At 42.8% G+C, this 20,284-nt stretch overlaps 1 protein-coding gene across 9 annotated transcripts in view; it reads left to right on the top strand.

Annotated features, from left to right (window-relative positions):
• Positions 1–943: 943 nt before the first annotated feature.
• The window catches only part of ARHGEF11 (Rho guanine nucleotide exchange factor 11), a 122,219-nt gene continuing 102,878 nt past the window's right edge, over positions 944–20,284 (top strand). For all 9 annotated transcript variants that reach the window (XM_037132576.2, XM_053666227.1, XM_053666223.1 and 6 more), the window contains exon 1: positions 944–2,704. In XM_037132576.2, coding sequence (XP_036988471.2) covers positions 2,673–2,704 — 32 coding nt within the window. In that variant the 5' untranslated portion in view covers positions 944–2,672. The remainder of the gene's footprint in view (positions 2,705–20,284) is intronic.

Genomic DNA, 20,284 nt, shown 5'->3' on the forward strand with positions numbered 1-20,284 from the left:
AATGGGGTGAAGGCAGCAGGTCTTTTAATTGCCATTCCACACTTGGTATAATTTAGGGGCAGCTCCTGATCATTCCAAGTCCTCACCTGATGTTTATTAGTTTCTTTTTTCTCCTACTTGCAAACCCACCACTTCTAACACGGATAGGATCATTCAGCTCCCTCTCTACTGCTCATGGATACGTGTGGGTAAATATATATACGTATATACATATTTCATCCAAGAACAATCGAAGTGGTGTGGAAGGAAGAGGACAGGCAAACACCACTGCCCGCAGAGTATTTTGCAAAAGCAAGAAGACAAAGTTCACTCCCCATTACTAATGAGAAAGTTCCCTTTTGCATTAATTATTTTTAACCACTAACGCTTGAGACCTTCTGGTTAGTGTCCTGTTTCTTGGAAAGATTTAGAAACTGATTCTACGTGAGGGAGTTATGAAAATAGAACGGCCCTTGAAAGGCCCTTCCCATAGAGTTCAAAAACACTTTACACAGCCCTATACTAACATGCCAATACCAACCAAGCGAAGGTCTCTTTCCCTAATGTCGGTCGGTGTTAGAAGTGGGGAGGGCGCAGAAATGGGAGGAAACAGTCAAAAGCTTCTGATGCCCAAGGAGGCCACGACATATTTTTGAAAAATAAGCTGAAAAAAAGAGCTGGAAACAGGGTAAGCAGTGGCGGTGAGAGAGCAGCGTGAAGCTGGTGAATGCAGAGATAAAACCTGGAACGTGGGGTGGCCGGGAAGCAGGCGGGAGGAGGAGCGGGAGAAAAAGGTCGGATCTTGACCAAAGGGCAGTAAAATGGGGAATACACAGCCAAGGCAGAGCAGCAGGAAAGCGGGAGGGGTGGTGACGGGGTCGGGGGCGGCGCACGCTACCGCGCGGTGTCGAAACCGGGGTCGTCTGCCGGGCGGAGTGGGCAGGGCCAAGCGGTGAATCTTTCCGAGCCGGGGACCAGCTAGGCCGCACGGAGGGGCTGGGCCAGAGACGCTTGGCCGCGGCGGGGCGGGCCGAGAGCGGCGACGAGAGGTCGCAGGGGAGCAGAGGGTGTTGGGAGCCCGGTAGAGGGGTCGGCCTGGCCAGCGGCCTCAAAAAAACGAGACAGCAGGACCTGATGAAGGGAATGCCGTAGCCCGCCGTCCTCCGTCCGGCCGGGGAGCAAGGGGAAAAGGCCGGTGGCCGGGCAGTGAGGAGGAGGAGCCTGCGGCCCCGCCCCCACCGGAGGGAGGGAAAGAGAAAGGCTCCGGGGGAAGAAGGAGGGCGGGGAGTGGGTGGCCGGCCGGGCCTGCTCCTGGGTGAGTAGGGAACTGAAGGGAAAGGGGCCCGGAAGGAGGCGAGCGCAGCTGCGACGCCAGGAGCCGGACGCCCCCCGGGCCCGCCAGCAGCCGACTTGCCGGCCTGTGCTTGAGCCTGGAGCCCGCGGCCGTCCAGGCGGGAGCGCGACGGTCTGGCGCTGGGCGAGCGGGGCCGGAGCCCAGGCTGCCGGCCGTCCGGCGCGGTTAGGCAAGGGAGGAATAGAGAGGCCGGGAGAGAAGCAGGCAATCGGATTTTTCCAGGAGGCTGGTGTGGAAGAAAATCCCACCCTAACTCAGATCCACAATAATCATCCAAACTCCTCGTAATAAGGGAGCAGTTGTTCAGGCCGGGAGAGTGGGAGCGAAGGGCAAACGGGAGGAAGCGAAATCTCCGTTTCATGGAGGCTGAGGCAACAGAAAATTTAGGAGCCTGGATGTGGACAAGCAAAACAGAACTAACTCAGGGGATGTCGTTCAGAAAAAGGCCGAACCTAGGCTAGGTCTGAGAACCAGGCTGGGTGGGTAGAGAAACACAAGTTTAAAGGAAAGAAAAAGAAGATTTTCAGAGATTTTTCTCTGTTTTGGTGGTAATTGCTACCATTTTAAAGGTACAAAGCGTTGCATTTCAGGTGTTTTTTAATTTTTTTCTAGTGCTATCGGCCCACTTAAGAATTTCAGAACCTTTAATGTAAAAGCTTTTTTTGGTTTTTAAAAGAAATTCATAATTTTGGTACCCAGGGTTGTACTGGACTTGGAAGGAGTGCTTTTGTTTACATGCTGTTGTATGGTTTGATTTTTTTTTTTTTTTACTGTCCAGCAAATCAGCTGGAAGATTTTTTTCCAGGTGCCAATTCGGATTTATTCATAAATTCTTTTCTTCAAATGTATCTGTTGTCATTTTAAGCAGTGAAGACCAGACAATTTTTCCCCCTTTGGAGCTTAAGGAGCTTTTACCAACAGGACAGCTGGGAAAACTGGATTAAAAGGATGGTTTTTATCTGTATTTTGCAGTAAGACTGATGTTTTGAGGGCGTATTCTCTCTGTATTTAATTTTTTAGCTCGTAGCACTAACCATTTAGAGATTCGTGGTTGGGTTTTGGTTTCTGAGGTCATAGTTGGTTTTTTTTTTCTTTCGTTTTTTTCTTTTTTTTTTTTTGAAGAGGGGGAAGGGTGAGAGGGGACTAAGAAAGCAGACCATGTTAACTGGTAAAGTAGAATGGGGCTTCAGTTATTAGGGTCCTGAAAGCTGGAGGAAAAAGGATTCAGTCTTCAAGTTGGGAGGCCCTCCTCTCACCTTTCTTAAAAATTGCAAGGATTCAGTCCTGATCAAGACATCAATACCACAGGATTCGGAAACAGTGGAGACATCAAGAAACCATGAGTGTAAGGTTACCCCAGAATATAGACAGGTAGGTTTGCCAATAATGTGGTTTTTCAACACTTAGGAAAAGATTGGTAGGGAGGGTGTTGCATTTTGATAAGTTACAAAAGAAGGGTCTGGGTGGACTATGGGAATGGTGAGGTAGGAGCATGCATTGGTCTCTGGGGACTGTCTGAGCTTCTGTGTTTATCTTCCTTGTGTATGTCCATATTCAAAACACCTGATTCAGTTTTTTTTTTGTTACGTTTTGCTTTGTTTTTGTTTTTTTTTTTTAAATACAGGCAATAGACAGTGAAGCCAGGAGTTTGGAGAGGGGCAAATGCCTTTAGGCTCTAGCCTGGCAAAAGTCTTGGACTTTTGCCAGGAGAGGAGGCTAGAGCCCCCTACCTTCCCAGCCTAGAGAATAGGAAGTGGGCAAAGCCTGGGTAAGGGTATGTGGGTCTGCAAGGGTGGATTGGGACTGGTTTCAGGTGTTGGAGCTGCTGGGGGAAAGGCCCTGTCAGGAGCATGGGCCTCTCCTGGCTGGATGTGTGGAATGGTTGATGATGGAGTGTATCCTGTTTCTAGAATAAAAAGGGTGTTCTTGTCCTGAATGATGGGACAGAAACACTCTTTGCACCCCTACAGGGCTGGATTTTTTAAAAAACTGTTGGCTAATAATGGCCCCCAAATGAATAGGTTGTATTAGAACTTTTTTCATCTTCAAGATGAGGGTTTAACTTGAGACCTGCTGACCAGCTGATTTAAACTTTGAAGGTGTTTTTAAAAAGCTTAACTTTGCAAAATCAGCCTTTGCTCTGCCTAGAGTCGGAGGAGTTGTTTTGGGCCATTAGGCCTGATGGGCAGGTGTATTGGCCCTTACAGTCTGAGCACAGGATACCCCTCCCCCACTCCCAGAGTATGTCCAGTGCCCCCATTACTGGTAACACTACAGTTTACAACTTTCTGAGGTATCAATCTGCCTGTTCCCTCCTTCCCCTCTCCCCCCCAACTTTTCTCCTTGAGAATCTTGAGAAAGGATTATTTTGTGTGTACTGAACATAACATCCTAACAGGGTGGAGGACTGAGCAAGCAAATGATGGGCCTGGGCCTGGGCCAAATATTATTGGAAAGATAGGGAAGACCATTTGCAAGGGACTTGCTTTCTGCCTGTTCATTTAATCTTTGATAATGCATGCTAATAATTTCTTTTTAGCTATAGAATGTGCTCCACGGTGCATATAATCTGTCTCCACCAAACAGTAACCCCTGTTGCCTCAGAGTCCCGTTTAGCAATCCCCAGACAGAGGGACTTACCTGGCAGTGGAGAGGAAGATGCAGACAGTCACAAAGAACTGACAGTGTATGTGTCTGGTTCTAACCTCCATCCTTCACCTTTTTTGTTGGCTTCTCTATAGTTTGACTCTTATAAAGGGAGAATTGAGGCATGTCAAGGCAAGGGATTGAAATGATTTACATGCTGTCCTTTTCATCCTCTTGGAGTTTGAGAATTAGTACACTTGGATTTTGGAGATTTGGATGGTGGGCTATTTCTTTGAATTCAGGGATATGAGAAGATGGAAATCCAGGTGTGGGGTGAGTTGCAAGGATACAGTGAGGGTTCCTGCACTGATGAGAGATGCTCCTCTGAGAGTTTGTATATCATCACTGTCTTCTCAGGATTTGTAAAGAACAGTGCATGTTCCCAAGTGCTGTCATAGGAACATATCTCATTTGAGCCTCACAATATTTCTGTGAAGCAAACAAATTAGAGGTTATTATTCCCATTTTACAGAGGAAGTAATCGAGGCTCAGAGAGAATACCTGGCCTGCCCAGAACTATCTTACCTGATTAGTAGCTGAAACTGCAGTGAAACACAGACACCCTGAGTCTGAATCCATGGTTCTTTTTATGGTCCCACTTTTTCTAAAGAGGTTTGTATACTGGTCCTGTGGAATGTGGCGGGCATTGTTTCACTCTCTTTTTGGAAGTAGGGTAAGATGCTCTTCAGCAGTCCCTTGCACTTTTTAACAGTCCTGGGATCGCATCTGTTATTTCTATAGTTAAAGTCCCATTTTCTCCCATAGCATGATGCAGCTTTGCAAGGTGAGAGTGCTCCCCACTTCTAGGCTGATTCCCTTCCCTGTTAGAGGATCACTTCTAGGACCTGGTTCCCGTTCAGTTTATCTCCATTTGTTTTGGATCTTATCCCTTTCACTGTAGCCTCATTCTTTTGGACTTTATAACATCTCAGGTTCAAAACCTTGTGATTTTAAATAGTTCACAGTCTGTAGGAAAGCGTGTACCTGTCCGTTCTCTCCCTGATCACTTCCCCTCATTTCTGAACTGTAAGAGACAACGTCTTTTGGCTCTCGTGATCCCCATCACTAGGGACTGTTTATTTGATGGTTGATTTTGCTGTGCTGGGTACTTCATTGCTAGCCATCATTTGTAACACACGTGCTGATCCTTTTCCTTCCCCTCTTTCCCTGGGAAAATAAAGTGAAAAAATAAAGACTTATATTGAACAAGTAGATAAGTAAATAATTCACAATCTTACATCATACTGGGGCAGATCAAGGGGAAGAAAATGCCCTGCTTATGGAGTCAAGGATTCACTTTTAGTTTATCAATTTGCAGTATATAGAGAGCCTCGTATAAGGTACTATAAGAGTGATTTAGAAAATTAAGTTTACAGCTCTTGCTCACAAAGAACATGTGATCTAGTTGGGGAACTAGGAAAGGTCTAAGATTCCTGAAAACCACATAAAAGCAACAAGGTACTGTAAGCTTCATAAAACCAAAAACTGTTTGGTTGCTCAGGTGTATTCTGTGTGCCTAGCTTAGCACTTTGTATTGGGTAAGTGTTTAATAAATACTGAGAAATGATTGTTAGAATGAATGAATAAGCAAAGATAAATTCTTTCACTTCAGATTTTTTAACAATCATGTATTAATTTCAAATGTAGTTAAAGTAAGGTCAATCAGAGAAGGCTGTCCAGGTGATAATGTATTTTCTAGGAGGTCTGCATCCTGATGGAAAAGATGTCTGTGGAGAGGTAAAGAGGGCATTGGAATGTTTATTGGCAGTCTTTGACCCCCTCTTAGGGGGTGATTACTGAGTTCAAAGAAACATTAGTTTGGGACTAATCTTTATCTTTTAGTGTTAATCAGTTGTTACTGAAAAAGTAGGTTACTAAAGTATATAGCTGTCCATGTTTCTTATTGCCCATTAATATATATTCTCTAGAGTTTCTAAAAATGTGTTTGATATTGCAAGCAGAGATGATGATACTGAGTTATTTTTATGGGAATGGTAATGAGTTTTGCTAAGTCATCTATATTTGTTTGCCTTATTCTCTATGGCAAATGTTTTGAGATGGCCCAATGGATTAAAATTTTCATCCATAAAACTGCTTTTTGCTGTGCAGAGATAGCTCATGTGAGGACCAAAACAGAAGTACTGGATTTAAGCCAAGAGTTCTTGGTTTGAGCCCTGGCATTCTCCTTAACTATGTTACCTTGGGCAAGTCATATGCCTCCTCAAGTTTCCTCATATGTAAAGCAATAGCTCATTTATATGAAATGCTTATAAACATTTTCACAGACATTTTACAAACATTTCCACAAACATTTTCACTCATATAGTGTGTCATTGGAGGATTATAACATTTATAGCATCTCTCTCAAGGAGCTGTTCAAAGTAGCAAATCAAATAGAATAATATATTTCAAATTGTTTTCTAAATTGTAAAAATGTATGTAAATTTTAGATGGTAAACACACAGATTTGATTTAGCTTCTTGCACTACCTTCTGAAGTTGCTCAAAACATTTTAAGAGTAACTGAAAGATCTTTCTCCATTATTTTGAAGAATTTAACTAGAGTATGACCAGGGTTTTTTGTTGCAGTAGAAAGAAGGAATGTTTTTCCAATAGTAAGGGTTGGGTGATAATAGTAGAAGAATATGGGAAGAGAAGGGTATTGGATCTCCTTTCCAGGTATTTTGTTGGAGGCTGCAGCTACCTGACCCCCTTAGATGGAGATATAAAGGATTTGTTCTGGGATCTCTGGACATTTCTTGTTTTAGAAGCATATGACTTTTCCTAATTCAATAAATCCAGACCCAACAACTGTTCCTTATCAGGGATCTGAGATTGAATGTAACCTTTCCCCAGTCTGTAGCCTTTTTTCCTAGAAGAGGCAAATCTCTTACTGGGTGTGTAGAGGAGGGAGGAGGAGGAGGTAGAAGAGGGAGGAGCGGGTAGGTAGGCCTGTCCTAGGAAGGAGCCTCAGGCTGAGGGGAAGGTTTGTAGCTGAGGCTGAGGAGCGAGCTGGCGTATCTGAGAAGGGGGTGGGGAGTGGTTCCTGGAATGCTTCCCATCTCGGCTTCAGGTTCTTATTGAGCCCTGGAATCAATAAATCACCAGACTTTTTCAGCTGCGTTTCTCCTAGTTTAGAAGTTTGGCCTTCCAGAACAGTGATAGGTATCCAGAGCTGCAAGCAGTAGGTCCCCTGGAATTCTGAGCCTTCTCTAAACTGTGCTCTACTCCTATCTGAGGGTGAAATGAGATGTCAGGGGATTTGCAGATGAGGCATTGGCAATTAAGCACCATAATAAGCAGGAGCAGGCTACACTCAGATACTCAAAAACATTTCTGAAAGAGCACTCTTTGATTAACAAAAAACTAAATTTATTTAGGGTTTTTTTTTTTTTTGTAATGGTCTAAGTACTATCAGTGTCTCTGTCTTCCCATTTGGAATAAACAAAAAATACAAAAAGTTAAATGACAGAATTCATCAGAAATTTTTTTTAAAAAGCCTTCTGTGATGAGCACATAGCCAATTACCAAATTACTGTAATGACAAAGATGTTCTGAAAACTCATAACCTCCATTAGGTTATGAGTTTGGAAAAAGGGTTTGAAAACTTTTTGGGTAGTGTCCATGTTGCTCTGAAGGTCTGGGATTCTGATTAATATATGTGAAGGAGCTTTGTTAACTGTACAATTCCATAAAACATAAGAGAAATTATTTTAATCAATATTGACTGAGTCTGCTTCACATCTTCATAGTGACAGTGTCTTTTTAAAAAATATATTTTATTGATTATGCCATTACAGTTGTCCTGTTTCCCCCCTTCATTCCCCTCCACCCTGCACACCCCTCCCCCACCATTCCCCCTCTTTAGTTTATGACCATGTGTCTCAAGTTCTTTAGATTCTATATTTCCCATACTATTCTTGCCCTCCTCCTTATCTATTTTCTACCTACTGTCTATGCTACTTATTTTCTGTACCTTCTCCCCCCTTTTCCTTCTCTCACTCCCCTGTTGCTAACCCTCCTTGAGATCTTCATTTCTATGGTTCCGCTTCTGAGCTAGCTGTCCTCTTAGTTTGCTTTTGTTTTAGGTGTGGTTCTTAATAACTGTGAGTTTGCTGTCCTTTCACTGTTCATCTTTTTTATCTTCTTTTTCTTAGATAAGTCCCTTTAACATTTCATATAATAAGGGCTTGGTGATGATGAACTCCTTGAATTTGATCTTATCTGAGAAGCACTTTATCTGTCCATCCATTCTAAATGAAAGTTTTGCTGGATAGATCAATTTTGGGTGTAGGTCTTTGGATTTCATGATTTGGAATACCTCTTTCCAGCCCCTTCTTGCCTGTAAGTTCTCTTTTGAGAAATCCACTGACAGTCTGATGGGAACTCCTTTGTAGGTGACTGTCCCCTTATCTCTTGCTGCTTCTAGGATTCTCTCCTTCATTTGAATCTTGGCTAGTGTAATGATGATGTGCCTTGGTGTGTTCCTTCTTGGGTCCAACTTCTTAGGGACTCTCTGAGCTTCCTGGATTTCCTGGAAGTCTATTTCCTTTGCCAGACTGGGGAAGTTCTCCTTTATTATTTGTTCAAATAAGTTTTCCACCAGTGGCTGTTCCTCTTCCCCTTTTGGTACCCCTATAATTCAGATGTTGGAATGTTTAAAGATGTCCTGGAGGTTCCTAAGCCTCTCCTCATTTTTTCGAATTATTGTTTCTTCATCCTTTTCTGTTTGGTCATTTTTTTCCTCCTTCTGGTCCACTCCCTTGATTTGAGTCCCAGTTTCCTTCCCATCACTATTGGTTTCCTGTGCATTTTCCTTCATTTTACTTAATTTAGCCTTCATATGTTCGTCTAATTTGTGACTATAATCAAGCAGTTCTGTGAGCATCCTGATCACCAGTGTTTTGAACTGTGCCTCTGATAGGCTGGCTATTTCTTGGTCGCTTAGAGTTATTGGCTCTGGGGCTTTGAGTTCTTGAGCCATAATGTTTTGGTCTGCTCATGCCTGTTATGTATGAGGGGCAGAGCTCTAGGTGTTCACCAGGGTGGGGCAACTCAGTCACTGGGTTGTGACACTATGTGGGGGCGGGGTCAGAGAGGGACAATAGCGGTCCCCTCTGCTCCTTCCTGCTGCTAGGGCCTGCATGGTCTGTCTCACTGCTCGCTCCTTCGTGTGGTTTATCTGCACGAGAATGTGTGACCACAATCAGCCCGCTGCCTTGCTACCTCGCTGGGTCTGCTTGTTGCACCCTCATGCCTGGGATCTGCCAACCGCCACCCGCACCTGGGTCGGTCCCTTGGAGTTTTCCTGCCCACCGCCCACCCCCACCCTGGCTTCACCAGCCGCTGGCTCCGCCCCTCTTACTAGTCTGGCTGAACTGTTCGTTTCTGTTGGACTTCCGTATAGTTCAATTTTCTGTGTTTTGGTTGTGTTTTTGTTACTAAAACTTTGTTGTCTTTAAACTTGGTTGTGCGAGGAGGCACAGTGTTTCCACCTATGCCTCTATCTTGGCCAGAAGTCAACATCGCATTTAAAACTCCATTTCACTGGTTTGTTATTTTTAAAATTTAATTCCAAGATTTATCATGTGATTTGAAAACCTTTTTCTCCGTGAACTGCATGTTCTTTCTTCCTCAATCACTGTATTGGGGGAATGCTCAAGTATAGACCTGCTAGTGGCATCCAAGGTCACTCTTTTACGCCATGGGGGTGAGCAGGACTAAAGAAGTTGCAGATTCTGATCACAAAAGAGTATTGCCCTGGCTGGTGTAGCTCAGTGGAACGAATGTGGGCCTGCGAACCAAAGGATCGAGGTTCAATTCCCAGTCAGGCACATGCCTGGGTTGCAGGCCAGTTCCCAGCAGGGGACGCCTCTCATGAGAGGCAACCATACATCGATGTTTCTCTCCTTCTCTCCTTCCCTTCCCCTCTAAAGATAAATAAATAAAATCTTAAAAGAAAAGGAAAGAGTATCATTATTTTATTAAGGTCATGTTAGATCTCCTATGAAAGGAGATTTAGAGTTCTGAGGGAAGAAACTGGCATCTGACTTACTAGATGAGTGGATTTGGTTAGCCAACCTCTAAGATTTGATTCCTTCCATCTATTAGATTCTCATTGAGCCTCTGGAAACTTAAGGTCATGTGTCCTTTCCTGCAGTGAGTCTGTACTTATATTCCCAGCAGTCTTTATCTGGCCTTTCTGAAAACCAGTGAAATGAATGTTTGAAAAGACCAGGGAACAGAGCTGTCTGATGAAATGGGAGGGGAAAGTGGAAGTACGGTGATGTGGAAGTGTGGGGAGAGGCTGGGTAGTCTATAGCCCCTAATAGAATTGGAGTAGGATTTGGAAATGTTTTTTTTTTTTTCTAGGTCTGGAGGAACCACCCAGATTTAAGGTTCTGAAACAATTGCACAGATTTGAGGGGAAATCGCTGAAGTCTTAGGGGATCACCTTGCCCTTTCCTCTTGATTTCAAATAGGGTGTCTCTTGAGCTATTTGGAACAGTTGAGGGTCATTTTCAGTGATGTTTTGTGGAAGGTGATTCTGTGAGTTCAATAGTTTTAAATTTTTTTGGATACCAAACTTTCCTTTGCTATAACTTGAGTCTATATTTTATGTCTTTTTATTTTGATTTCAGTATAGGCCCTAAAGTCACTAGTATACCTCTATTATCTTCTTTTTTTTTGGGGGGGGGCTATCATCTTTATTGACTTCAAGATTTTCCTCCTCATGCTAAAGAACAGCAAACTAAGAAATTCATGTCTTAGTGGGAAGGGGGCTTTGGAAAGTTACAGTGAAGTGATTTCAGAGTCTTGATTTGTAGCACTTCTCTCCTCCAGTATATTAAGCTCCTGGAAACTGGTGTGATGAAATCTGTAATCTTACCAGTCATGGCCTGGTATCAAATCACAGAGGGAGCTAAACCAACCTAGCAACCTTCCAAGTGATGACCTATGGTCTGTGGCACTTACAATCAATTGGTTGGACTGCAAATATTTATTAAAGAGCTCCATGCTCAGCTCAGTTCTTGGTGTTCTGGGAGATAATTTGTAAGAATGTAGAGCTTACATTCTTATTGGGAAATGTTACTAACAACACAACACAACACAAAACAATAAGAAGATGGTACATAATTGCCAAATCTTGATGTCTACCAAAAAGGTATATTTAGAGTAGAAAGTTGGTGCTCATGAGAATTGGCAGGGGAGAAGTAGTTAGAAATTATTTAGGTGGAAGAAAGAAAGGAGGGCATTTCAGACAAGAGGAATGACGTAAGCAAAGGTTCTAGGGTAGAACCAAGCATGGAGTAGTCTCAGGATGGTGAGAGTGTTGGTCTTTGTAGAGCAGAGAAAAATTATGTTGTCAAGTTGTGGGAGGGGTAAAGCTGTTCAGGCTGGATTTGGTAGGAAAAAGGGAGCTAGTGAGGCTTATGTAATATATAGTGATAAAAATCGTGTTTAAGAGAGAATTCTGTTATTAATATATAGATGCAAAGAGAGCTTGGCCCAAGAGGGCCAGGGGGGAGTTTTGTAGCATTCTTAGCAAAAATGTGGGAAAAAGAAAAGGGACAGGATTTATAAGGCAATTTGGGAAGAAAATCAGGGTATGTTAAGGCTGACTCAAATTCGATTCCCAAGTTGCTGAGACTGACTGATGAGAAGGGTAGTATATTGCTGGAAGGAATAAGGCCATCGTTAAAAAGTTACTTTTCTCCCCTGGTACCCAGCAATTCACTGAATACAGCATATCAAATGGTACTTAATTTGCTAAGACCCTTAGGTTAAGCCATTTCTACCAAATAGTTTTTTTTTAATTTTTGTTATTATTTTATTGTATTTTTTCTATTATCATTTATTTCCCCACACACCTTCTTCCACCTCCATCTACCCCCACCCCCTGTAGTCACCACACTGTTGTCCATGTCCTGGCTCTCTTATCTATGAGTCTGTCCCTAATTCTGCCTATTAGTTCAGTTTGTTCATTAGATTACACATATGAGCAAGATCATATGGTACTTGTCTTTCTCTGGCTGGCTTGTTTCACTTAGCATAATGTTCTCTAGGTCCATCCATGCTGTTCCAAAGGGTAAAATTTTCTTCCTTTTTGTAGCTGAGTAGTATTCCACTGTGTAAATGTACCATAGCTGGTATATCTGCTCATCTACTGATGGACTCTTGGACTACTTCCAAATCTTGGCTATTGTACATAACACTGCAGTGAATATAGGGGTGCATATATTATTTCAAATTAGTATTTTGGGTTTCTTCAGATACAGTCCCAGAAGTGGAATCTCTGGGTCATTAGGCAGTTCCATTTTTAGTTTTTTGAGTTAACTCTGTACTGCTTTCCATAGTGGCTGCACCAATCTGTATTGTACCCCATAATTTTATTAGAGTTCTTCAGTGCAGTCTTTTAAGGGGAGGGAGAGAATGGGAGTGAGTTCTGGGAGATCCCTTAGGGCTTTGAGTCATGATTTGAAATGATTAGCATATATTTGATGGATTCTGATTAAGGAATCATTCCCCAGTTTCACATAGAGAGCAAACTCCAGGATTGAAGGGATATTTCTGCAAACCATCCTAGTGGCATAATATTTTTTATTGATTTGAGAGGGAGAAAGAGAAACATTAATTTGTTTTTCCACTTATTTATGTGTTCATTGGTTGATTCTTGTACATGCCCTGACCAGGGATCAAACCCACAACCTTGGGGTATCGAGATAATGCTCTAACCAACTGAGCTGTCTGGCCAGGGCCCCTAGTGGCATAATTGTAAAAAGTATAGGATGTTGAGTGAGATCTTAGTGTGAGCCCCAGCTCAGCCACTAACTGTGATCAGGATGATTTGTATAAAAGCATTCTGTGAATTCTATACTGCCAAACATACAGTGAATGTTGTTCAGGCATTTAGTTTGGCAAAGACTCCAGATCGGCCCAAGCTTTCCTCATCTGCCTATAGAAGACCTGTGTTTGGGTGCTCAGTCCTATGCTGATTCTAAACTAAGGACTGAGAGGCATGGCTCTGGGAACATACTGAACCAACACAGGACAGTTAAAAGTCAGGTTCATAAGATCTCATCCTAAAGTAATTCTTTGCTAAAAACCTTCAGTGTCCTTCCTTCCCCGTACAATCTTCCTGGTTTAGTATTTGTGACTTCTTCCTGATTACTGCACCTGCCACCCTACTTCAGTTAGACTAGCCTGTTTCCTGGGCCCACATCACTCTTTTCTCATCTTTACATGAGTGTTCTCTTCCTCCACTCAACTCTTTTAGTCATTTCCTTCAAGGAAACCTTTTCTGGTTAATACCATCGAACTCTATATCTTTTATTACTCAACATTCCTTTGGTATATACATATAGTGATTTAGCTCTTTTATTTTTTTTATAAAATAATTTTTAAAAGATTTTATTTATTTACTTTTGGAGAGAGGGGGAGGGAGGGAGAGAAACATCAGTGTATGGTTGCCTCTCGCATACCCCTTACTGGGGACGTGGCCCGCAACCCGGTCATGTGCTCTGACATCAAACCAGCAACCTTTTAGTTCTCAGAGTGGCACTCAGTCCACTGAGCCACACCAGCAAGGACTGTATAAAATAATTTATGTAAAAGTTCTAATAGAATGTCCAGAATGTGGTAAACTGTTATAAATAAACTTGGTGCTTTCCCATTTTTTTCTGTTTTGTGTTGGTTATTATGTCGTATCTTGTTATTCAGGGTTCAGAAGTGATGTCTCTTCATTTTTCTGGATTACCTTCTTGTGCCTTGTTTAGTTCTCTTTATATGAGGTATATCTCTGTAGACTGTATCCTGACTTGAACTCTTCCTCATTCTTGATATTTCCAATTCCCTCCATGCCTAGCCAAGGGATTGCAATAAAGCAATCTAAACACTTCTGCCAGGAACCGAGATCAAGAATTCCTCTTGTTTAACTGGGTGCTAGGTCTTGGGCACTTGGTATTTCTTCTAGAGACAGAGCAGCCTTGTTGTGGTCGCTTCTCTTCAGCTTCTCAGAGCTTGGGTATTTCCCCATTGGCAGCCTGGTTTCTGGGCTGCTTTTCCCTACAGGAGTCTGAGAGGCACAGGGCCCACCCTGCTATTGTCCTGCCTGCCTCAGGCTGGCCTCATTTATTTCCCAGAGCTGAGTCTTCAGAAGCTTCCCTCTAAGAGACTGCAACAGAGAAAGGCCACTGTTGTTCTTCTGGGAGATGTTGGAGAGAGTGTAGTAAATAGGTTTGTGAATGGGACTTTGTATGAGGCTAGAACCACAGGTCCCTTTCTCTTTAAAGCCCTAGCGAGAGGGGCAAAAAATCACTAGGATTTTCATCTCTTCACAGGAACAGGGTCTGAGGTTGAGGGATATTCACACTACCCACCAAATAAGAAGGTTAGTCCATTTAACAGATCCTCACTTGCATGGTGCCCCTTAGGACACTGGATTCAATCAGAGTAAGTTGCATTCCCTGCCCTCAAGGAGAGTGTGGTTTTGTGGGGGGAAACAAAGTAAGCAGGGATTGTGTGATCACATCCTGAACTCTCTTCTGTGAAGTCAGTTGAAGCTTGTGAGCAAGATGTTAAAAGTTTCCTGGGTGAGATGACCTTCTAGTTGAGGCCTAAAATGAGAGCCATCCTTGAGAGAGGAGAAGTGCAAGCAAGAGCAAGCAGAGGGAACAGCACATTCAGAAGACTAAAGGCAAGAAAGGGCACAGTGTAGGGGGATTTGAAAGTAGCAATGATCCATGGCAAGATCATAGAACAATTAATTAAATGAAACTGGAGACTAGGCAGGGGCTGGGGCCTTTGGACCATGTAATCCTCCATGTTAGAGTTTGGACTTTATCCTGAGGGTAATAGAGGACTATTGCAAGACTTTAAGTGGGTATTGCAATGATTAGATATGCTTTTAAAAAAACAAGATTGCCCTGTCTGTAGCGTAGATGGTTAGCCTAAAGGAATGAAAGAATAGAGAGAGGGAAGATGCATTGGGAGACCACTGAGGTCATCTGGGCAGGAAGCGAGGGTGGCCTCTTTTTTTTTTAATATTTTCTTTATTTATTTTTTGAGAGAGGGGAAGGGAAGGAGAAAGAGAGGGAGAGAAACATCAATGTGTGGTTGCCTCTCATGTGTCCCCTGCCGGGAACTGGCCTGCAACCCAAGCATGTGCCCTGACTGGGAACCGAACCGCGATACTCTGGTTCGCAGGCCCGCGCTCAATCCACTGAGCTACGCCAGCCAGGGCGAGGGTGGCCTCTTACTAGGGAAGTGACATTGTAGATGGTGAAAAATGAAGGATTAGAGAGTTGTTGGTTATGTTGTGTGGAGGGAGAGGGTTATAAGGAGAATGTAGGTCAAGAATGACACCCTTATGTTTGGCTTGGGCTACTAGGTAGTACTACTCAACGAAAAAAAAGGAACTCTAAAGGAAGAGTATGACTGAGGGAATGAGGTAGGTCAGCATACTTTGGACATGTTGAGTTTGAAGTGCCTGTGAGAGAGCTGAGGGAAGATGTTCAGGTAGCTGCATATATAGGTCTGGAGGTAGGAGAGTGTTCTGGGATAGAGAATCACATTTGTGGATTATCACCATCTAGATGGAGTAGTGGAAGCATGAGACTGTCCAGGGACCATGTGGAAGGTGAGAAGAGAGCCTTGGACAGAGCCCTGAGAGGCACTACATTTGAATGTGAGGCAAAGGAAGAGGATCCCATAGAAGAGACTATAAGGGAATCGGGGAGAAACAGAAAGAGCCAGGGCAGTGTGGACTCTCAGAAATGAAGGGCGGGAAGGTCAACAGTGTCAGATGCTTGCAAGAGGGGAAGGATAGAAAGGATAGAGAAATGTCTGGATTTAGTAACTAGGAGGATTTCATAGCCTCTAGGCAGGAGTGGAGGGGAACAGGGTGAAGGGGGAGCAGAAGCCAGTTTGCAGTGGTTTGAAAAGAGGAGGGCTGAGAAAATGGTGAGAGACAGTTTAGTCAATTATTTCATGGAGTTTGGTCAGAAAGAAGAATAGAAGAAAATGTAGCTTCTGGTCCATGTCAACAGTACTTTGAGTTTATTTTTTAAGGTAGGAAGCGGTTGCCTATAGTCAGAGGTTTCAATCTTCTGGACACATGCAAATCATCTGGAGAGTTCGTTAAAATACAAATTGTTGGGCCCCACCCTTGAGATTTCTGACTAAATTTGAATTGTGTTTAGGGCCTGAGAATTTGTATTTTAACAATGTCCCAGGTAATCCATACTTAAAGAGCCTTACTACATCTGTGCTCTTTATGAGCTCTTTTAACCTTCTCATAACAGAACTTGTGTTGTTAACTGTCTATTCTAAAACTTTTGCATTGGTGGTTCCACTCTTTGTTGTGAATTTCTTAAGTTGATTTGAACACCTTTGAAGCAAAGGCTGGTCACTCTGTAACCTTGACACCTAACTTAGTGTCTGCCATATAGTAGACATTCGATGAATACTGGTTAAATAAATTGAATTGAAATAGGTAAGCTAACTAAAGCAGAATTTCTGGGCCCTTCATCTGTGAAGTCTTGTTTAGCCCTTTTCTTTCTATCACTGACATTAGGTGCAGATAAATCCTGTCAGCTAGAGATCTTCAAGGATGGGTGGGTTTACAGGATTTTGTTGTAATTGCAAAAGTAAACGGAAGCCAAAAAAAAAAAAAAAAAAAGAGGTCAGAAAGTAATCATAAATGTCAGACTTCCGGCCAAGATGGAGGCGTAGGTATCCACACTGTGACTCCTTGTACAACCAAAAGAAGGACAACAACAATTTAGAAACAAAAAAACAACCAGAACTGACAGAAAATTGAACTTCATGGAAGTCCGACAACCAAGGAGTGAAAGAAGAAACATTCATCCAGACTGATGGGAGGAGCGGAGACACACAGGCGGGCAGAGAGGACTCACTGCAAGGTGGTGGCTAGAGGACCTAGGTGCGCAAAGTAGTGGCTGGCCAGCAGGGCAGCAGCCAGTGGTCCCACATTCACAGATAAACCGGGAGGATCAGTTGGGGAATGAAGCAGACCATGTGGCCCAGAGCTTCAGCGCAAGGCAATAAAGCCTCAAACCACTCACTGAAAACACCTGTGGGGGTTGTAGCAGCAGAAGAAACTCCCAGCTTCACAGGAGAATTCACTGGAGAGACCCACAGAGTCCTAGAATGTACACAAGCCCACCCACCTGGAAACTAGCACCAGAAGGGCCCACTTATGGGTAGTGGGGGAAGTGATTGAAATCCGGTAGAGAGCAGAGCAAGCACCATTGTTCCCTCTGAGACCCCTTCCACACATACAGCATCACAACTGAGCGATGTGGGTTATCCCACTCTGGTGAACATCTAAGGCTCCGCACCAAACTACGTAGTAGGTATAACAAGAAAAAAAATGGCCCAGATGAAAGAACAGATCAAAGAGCTCCAGGAAAAAAATACAACTAAGAGATGAAGAGATAGCCAACCTATCGGATGCATAATTCAAAACACTGGTAATCAGGATGCTCACAGAATTGCTTGAATTTGGCCGCGAATTAGATGAAAAAGGTTACACCAAGTGAAATAAAGGAAAATGTACAGGGAACCAATAGTGATGGGAAGGAAACTGGGACTCAAATCAAGGGAGTGGACCAGAAAGAAGAAAGAAACATCCAACCAGAAAAGAACAAAGATATAAGAGTTCAAAAAATTGAGGAGAGGCTTAGGAACCTCCAGGACATCTTTAAACCTTCCAACATCTGGATTATAGGGGTACGAGAAGGAGAAGAGGAAGAGCAACAAATTGAAAACTTGAACAAATAATGGAGAACTTCCTCATTCTGGCAAAGGAAATAGACTTCCAGGAAGCCCAGAGAATTCCAAACAAGTTGGACCCAAGGAGGAACACACCAAGGCACATCATAATTAAGTTACTCAAGATTAAAAATAAGGAGAGAATTTTAGAAGCAGCGAGAGAATAGGAGACCATTACTTACAAAGGAGTTCCCATCAGACTATCAGCCGATTTCTCAAAAGAGACCTTGCAGGCAAGAAGGAGCTGGAAAGAAGTATTCCAAGTCATGAAAGGCAAGGACCTTCATCCAAGATTGCTCTATTCAGCGAAGCGATCATTTAGAATGGAAGGGCAGATAAAGTGCTTCCCAGATAAGGTCAAGTTAAAAGAGTTCATCATCACCAAGCCCTTATTATATGAAATGTTAAAGGGACTTATCTAAGAAAAAGAAGATAAAAAATATGAACAATAAAATGACAGTAAACTCAGTTATTAACCACACCTAAAACAAAAAAGCAAACAACTAGAACAGGAACAGAACCACAGAAATGGAGATTACGTGGAGGGTTATCAATAGGGGAGTGGGAGAGGAGGAGAGGGGGAAAAGATATAGAGAATAAGTAACATAAACAGGTAGAAAATAGATGGGGAAGTTAAGAATAGTATAGGAAAAGTGGAAGCCAAAGAATTTGTATGTATGACCCATGGGCATGAACTAAAGGGGGGGGGAGAATATGGGTAGGAGGGGGTGTGCAGGGTAGAGGGGAATAAAAGGAAAATGGGAAACTAATAGCATAATCAAAATGTATTTAAAAATAAATGTTAAATTTTATAGCAAATGTGAAAATCAAATATATATAATTTCAGTAATTCACTTTTGGATTGAGAGAATAAATTTCCTAATGTTGTTTCCCAAACAGTTCCCAGGTTCTGAATTTTTCATGTCATTGATTTCTTTTAGAATGTTAGAATTTTTGAAAAGTGGTTCCTGTATCAAAAAGCATACATCTCTAGATCACAGGTCTACAGAGTATCAGCCCACACCACCATCACTAGCTTCCCTGCTCACAGGATAGGAATAGGGATCTCATGCATTCCGGGGTCTTTGTCACTTCCCTTTAAATGGGATTCAGGGACCACACTACTAGGGTTTCCAAGAGTGCCCTAACCTTAGTCTCTCCCTTTCTCGTGCTTTTCTTTTTATCCTGTGAATCAGTGGGTTGTTTCTCATAATTTCTAGAAAACTCCCTAAGTTCTCCCAACCAATGGCTCCAGGAGTCTGAGGTATAGATGGTAGGTGCAGAACAAGGCCTGTGTCAGAGGGTTTTCTTAAACCCCACTTTAGGCCTTAAGATGGTTTAATTAAGTAATCAGAAACCCAGAAGAAATCCTGGTTCTTTTAGCTATACCTAGCCTAGCACTAATAGCTCTACTTCTGCTTTAGCTCAGGTGTTTCACTAATCCTGAACTTGAGGCCTGACTGACCAAGAAAGGACTAAGCAAGCAAGGCATGGGAAGAGAGCCCACTCTCTTGTTAAGATCCTGCCTCCCATTTGTTGGTCTGGGATATGGGAATTTTTTAATTCATTCAACATACTTACAAAATACATAGGCAGTATTCTAGATGCTGGGGACAGAACTTACATCCTGTTTATGGAAGACAAGTGTACACAACTAATTGTTATTTATGATCTTAAGCATAAATGAATTTAGTAAAATATGGATGCGTAATTGCTGTGGGAGAGGCAAGAAGGGATATGTGACAGGATTAAAGAAAAGAGAGCCAAGGGGAAAAGTCAGGATTTTTTTCCTTTAAAATAATGATTTCATTGTATCTATAAAAACAAGACATGCTTGTTATAAAATACAGTCATAAAGAAAAATGTGAGGAGCCCTGGCTGGTGTGGCCAAGTAGTTGAGCACTAGCCTGCAAACCAAAAGGTTGCCAGTTTGTTTCCCAGTCGGCACATGCCTGGGTTGTGGGCCAGGTCCCTAGTGGGGGCTATGTGAGAGGCAACCACACACTGATATTTCTCTCTTCTCTTTCTCCCTCCCTTCCCCTCTCTAAAAATAAATAAAATCTTTAGGAGAAAAAAAAAAAGAAAGGAAAGCCAGGTTCTGTCAGCAGTGCTGTCACCCCCACTGGTGACATGAACATTGCTGTGCAGAGCTCCAAATGTGTTTCCTATCGACATGCTTTACAAAACTGGGGACCACGTCACACATGCAGTGCCTGTTCTGAATTCTGAAATGCAGACCCATCTTCTCTGTTGTTTTACGGCAAAGCAAGTACCAAAGATTTCAGGAAAAAATGGATTTGCACTCAGCCCTAAGAAATGCTACCCACAATTGAGTTTCTGTGGATGAAGAACAAACCCCACAGCTGTCCAAGAGCATGAATTCTGGGTTAGAACTCAGCTCTTTTAGGCATGGGCATATGTTGAACTACTCACCATCTCAGGGACCCTCCCAAATCACGGCTGGAGGTTTTCCAGTTTAGAAAGATGTGGTCACAGAGTAGAGGCCCCAAGA

This window comes from Artibeus jamaicensis, unplaced genomic scaffold, assembly GCF_021234435.1.
Source record: "Artibeus jamaicensis isolate MK-2021 breed Jamaican fruit bat unplaced genomic scaffold, CSHL_Jam_final contig_447, whole genome shotgun sequence".
NCBI classification, from domain to species: Eukaryota; Metazoa; Chordata; class Mammalia; order Chiroptera; family Phyllostomidae; genus Artibeus; species Artibeus jamaicensis.